This window comes from Bison bison, unplaced genomic scaffold, assembly GCF_000754665.1.
Source record: "Bison bison bison isolate TAMUID 2011002044 unplaced genomic scaffold, Bison_UMD1.0 scf7180017864473, whole genome shotgun sequence".
Lineage (NCBI taxonomy): Eukaryota > Metazoa > Chordata > Mammalia > Artiodactyla > Bovidae > Bison > Bison bison.
The window spans coordinates 20,632,969-20,637,453 of record NW_011495034.1 but is presented as its reverse complement, the minus strand read 5'-3'; the positions used below and the strand labels follow the sequence as shown (position 1 = coordinate 20,637,453).

At 58.1% G+C, this 4,485-nt stretch overlaps 1 protein-coding gene across 1 annotated transcript in view; it reads right to left on the bottom strand.

The window, feature by feature from the left end:
• Positions 1-1,219, bottom strand: part of IRX3 (iroquois homeobox 3) — a gene marked incomplete at its 3' end in the record, with an annotated part of 3,182 nt that extends 1,963 nt beyond the window's left edge. The window contains exons 1-2 of the mRNA XM_010861977.1: positions 712-1,219; positions 23-156 (exon numbers count right to left, since the gene is read on the bottom strand). Of these exons, the coding sequence (XP_010860279.1) occupies positions 23-156; positions 712-1,219 (642 nt within the window). The remainder of the gene's footprint in view (positions 1-22; positions 157-711) is intronic.
• Between the last annotated feature and the right edge of the window lie 3,266 nt (positions 1,220-4,485).

Below are 4,485 nucleotides of genomic sequence, written 5' to 3'. Positions count from 1 at the left end.
CTAGCTTCTCGCCTCTCGGTACCTCTCCCTCTGCCCCAGCGCGTGGGATCTGGGTCGGGACCAGACAGACCCTAGTCCGGGGCAGGCGCTGGGACTTTACTCTGCCCCGGCCCGCTTTCCGGCTCACACCTCTAGACTCTTGGCCACTCTCAGCGGCTTAGGGAGGGAGTGGAAGAGGCGTTAGGGAAGTGGGGGCGTGTGCTTTAAGGGAGTCTTCAAGGACCGTCTCACTGCCCGGGGCGGGGCGGGGAGGCGAGGTAGCCCCCTTCCCAGAGGACTAAATCCTGCAATTAACCACGTTCACACCACGCCGATGTCAGGGTGCAGAATCCTTTCTTAGAAATGGCGTGCGTTGTGGGGCGGGGTGGGGGGGGGCGGTGCTGCAGAGTGGACACCCGGGGCATCCTGGGGAGCGATGTCAGGGAAACGGAGCCCCAAGCTGTCGTGGGATGGGGAAGAGCAAGGACCCGGGTGGCAGAGGCTCCAGGAACTTTCAGGGAGCGCTTGGAAAAGTTAATATACTGGAATTTTCGGTCCGTAGAGATTCTTCGTTTCCCTCCCCCTTCTCCTGCTCCCGGGGTCTCCGCGCCAACCTGTTTTCTTTCGGCAGAGATCCTCCCATCCGCGGGGGTGGGGATGGGAGACAAGACTTAGTTTTACAGTGGGGTATTTCCTAAACTAAAGCTGAAATCCCAGAATCCGGGCGCCCACCTTCACAGGTTAGGGCGTGCAGCCGAGAGGAGGATTGAAATTCCCGGTATTGCGGCGACTCCGGGCTGAACGCTTTAGGCCGCTGCGGCGACCTACGCATAGGCCAGGCCGGCAGCAGGAGCGCTCCGGGGACAACCCCCGGGCGGTGCCTGTCTTGGAGTTGCCGGTCCCGGCTCGGAGGCAGAAAGTGGCTGCCTTGCTCTGATTGATAGAAGAATCTAATCCGAATTCTAGCAGAGCGGAAGGATCGGAGAATCTTGGCCCCAGCTGTCTCTGGTCTCAGCGGCTCCAGGGAGCCCCGCTGGGAGTCCCCGTGGACACCCAGTTTTGACCTCGCCCCTACTCCCCGCCTCTTTCTACCAGTCTTCGTGCAGGTCGGCGCCTCGAGTAGGCATGAAGGCCGAGAAAATTGGGTGGTGGGGGGGGGTATACAAGGGAAAGTTTTGGGGCAGCTAGGTTTGGGGTTCGATTGCGGAAAGTAACGTGCGGCCTTCTCAAACTGGGTCATACTGCTTCCCTAGCCTCCTACTCACCTGAGTCTGCCTGGTGCCAGGTGTTGGCCTTAGCTGGAGTCTCCCCAGAAGAGGAGGTATCAGAGGAAGCTTTGAAATGTTTCCCCGGCGCCTGATTTCGTTTTCAGTTAAACCTCTTGGCCGAGTGGCTTAGGGAATCACGGGCTCACCGACTCAAGAAAAATCTCAGGGTTACAAAATTGAGGGTAACGTTATTGCCTGGAGTGTTCCCTAAATGTCAGACGCGGAGCCTCAAAGGCCCTGCGAATCTAGAGTTTGCACAAAGTAGTGACACCAGACCCGCCCCGGGGAGAGCCAAGCGAGATGCCCAAGTGGGGAAACTGGGGCTGCGCTGGGCCCCTGTCTAACGCGCAGCTCTTCGAGAAGAACAGAGAACAATGAACACAGGAGATGCTTCCTCCGCCCGCATAACTCGCTATCGACCTGGCTGCATTGGACTGCGAGAGGCGGGAAAGAGGCCAGGCAAGGGGCGAAGCTGTGCTCAATGAATTAGCCACGCCGGACCAGGGGACCCATGGCCCAGAAGACGAACCTCCAACCCAGATGAGGACCCAGGGACCTCGATTATTTAGAAACCTCCAGGCGCCCCAGGTCTTCAGCAGAACAGCCTCTCCGCTCCCCTAGTCTCCAGCGGAGACCCTAGCCCGGGCGATCAGCGCCCCACCTCGGGACCCAGAGCCCTAGGCAGCCGAGCCCCGACGTGGCGCTAGCTCCCCAATGCCACCAGGCCAGTGGAATCCGGCTCTGAACTGAACTCACGGGTCCAAGGACAGCCGAGCCTTTTCCAGGGATTTTTAATCCAAGAGATGGGGTCAAAATGACACTCGCACAGGGAGGAAAAGCAGGTGCACGGGAAGTTGATTTGGGAAAGTCGTGCGCGCAAAAACGCGCACAAACCCTTCTCCACCATCTCTCTTTCTTCCAACGTTCCCAGAGCACAAAATGCTTCGGAGGGTTGCTGTAGACGTTCTCTCAACGCGGCCGAGGGTGTGGGGAATGAGCAGGGGGCGTCCACAGCACTGGCTTAGCGCGCACTCACTGCAGCGCTCCTGGGTCTCACACTTGGAGGTGCGGGCCCGACGTGTGCCCAGGGCCGGTGGCCCGCCTGGCTCAAGGGCTGCGCCGCGCACTGTACACAGGACTCCAGTCACCAGGCCCCCTTCCTGCCCCCTCCTCGCTCGGCCTCACGGCGCCCACGCGTCCCCATTGGGGGGCGCCGCTGTAGCCCTAAGTTTCTCCGCCGAGGCCCATCTTCTGTCCTTCCCTCCCAGGCCCGATGTCCCTGGGCTTCAGTGCGGACCCGCGCGATCCCTCTGCTTCCTGCAGACGCCGCGGCGCACGCTCCCACCGCTCCCTCCCCCCGCGCTCGGGTTACAGGTTAATGAAATGCTCGTTTTCCTCAGTCATTTGTTTTGTTTTCCTGCAAAGTTCTGATAAGTAGCTAACCAACGAAGCTTGTAATTACAATCTTACAGAAACCGGGCCGATCTGTATATAAATCTCACCATCCAATTACAAGATGTAATAATTTTGCACTCAAGCTGGTAATGAGGTCTAATACTCGTGCATGCGATAATCCCCTCTGGATGCTGGCTTGATCAGATGTTGGCTTTGTAATTAGACGGGCAGAAAATCATTATTTCATGTTCAAATAGAAAATGAGGTTGGTGGGAAGTTAATTTCTCTCCGCTCTGTGAAGCGTAGACAAGAATTTAATGATTTAATTACAGTTGTAAGCCCTTTCCATGAGACTTAAATTGAGCTGAGAATATTTTTTTCTTTCTCTCTCTCTTCTGCGTTCTCTCTCTCTCCGCTATTAGCAGCTGCGTGGACGCCCGAGTGCGTGGCTTGGTGTCCGCACCGGGAGGGGGTTGTATCAGATAAAGAGTCCAGACCCCCAGCATCCCTGGAGGCGTGGGGCGCGGCCTCCCGGGCCGCCCAGGAACGGACTGCCTCTTGCCCCCGGTACTCAGGGCCTCGGACCCCTCTCTGGGCCCAGAGAAGCGACTGGGAAACTTTGGGAGAAAGTTTGCCAACTTTGCTCTCGGCGAGGGAGAGGCTGCCCGAAGGGCCGGGCCAGCGACTGGCCGCTACGGGAGGGGTGGGCCCCCAGCCACGCCGGGCACTCGGAGCTGGCCGGGCTGACCAAGGAGAGGCGCGAGGCCGGCCGGCGGCGGGCCCCTCGCTTCCCCAAGCCGCCCCTGACCCCCTCAAAATGGCCCGAGCCCCTGGGTCTCCAAGCAGCCGCGATGCGCAGCAGCACCCAGAGCGGCCAGGATTGGAAACCTGGCCCTCAACGCGAGTGATTTTATTTCTCTTTACCTCTCCAGGATCATCTTTTCCACCTGACTCGAGCAGTTTCACTCCCTCTCCCTCTTTTGTTTTTTTTCTCTCTCTGTCTTTCCCACTTTCTATATATTCGATTTCTAGGTCATTGATTTTACTTCTCGTCACTCAATTCCCTCATTCGCTGCATCTTTTTCTCCCCCGTCTGGACCACTTTTCAGTTCACTTTTCTCAATTGTGCTTCCTTCCTCTTCCCTTAATTTATGTATCTTTTTTCCCTTCTCTGACTGCGTCTCTCCCCCTCTTCCTCATTTCTCGTTCTTTCTTTTCTTTTTTTCCCGTCCCTCTCGTTCATCCTAATCTATTTCCTTCGTCGATTTCTTGGTCTGTCTCTCAGGTCCTCTGCGTATATTTTCTCTGCTCTTCCTCTCCAGCATTCGTCCCCTCCCCCCGTGGATCTGCTTTGCCGGCGGCGCCCCCTTCTCATCCATCTTGGGAGATGAATATGTCGCTTTATTAGATGCCGAGGCCAGAGCTGGGTGATGGGGCTCGGCCAGCCTAGCGCATTTTCTTCATGCATATTGACGAGATGGTAATGAGCGCGTTTGCATTGTTGCGTGGAGATGCTGCGTTTCCTGCCGCAGTTCGGAGCCGGCGAGGGTGTCACGGGCCCAAGAGTGACGGCAGTGGGCACCTGGCCTGATGGCCTCAGCTGGCCCTCAGCGGGTTCACGGTGCTCAGGGCCCGGGGAAGGAAGTGACCTCCGCGAGGGCCCGGGCGGGCCGCCGCCTCCTTGGGCTCCTCCACAAAGGCTGTCTGCTCTCCCCTCATTAAAGCCTCGTTATGGGAACCCCCGCCTGGCTCGCGACGGTTCTTTCGGCGCCCCCAGCCCAGGGGCCTCGGACCCCCCTCCCCTGTTGTTTTGAGGCCTGGGATGGAGCGCCACCAGGAAATT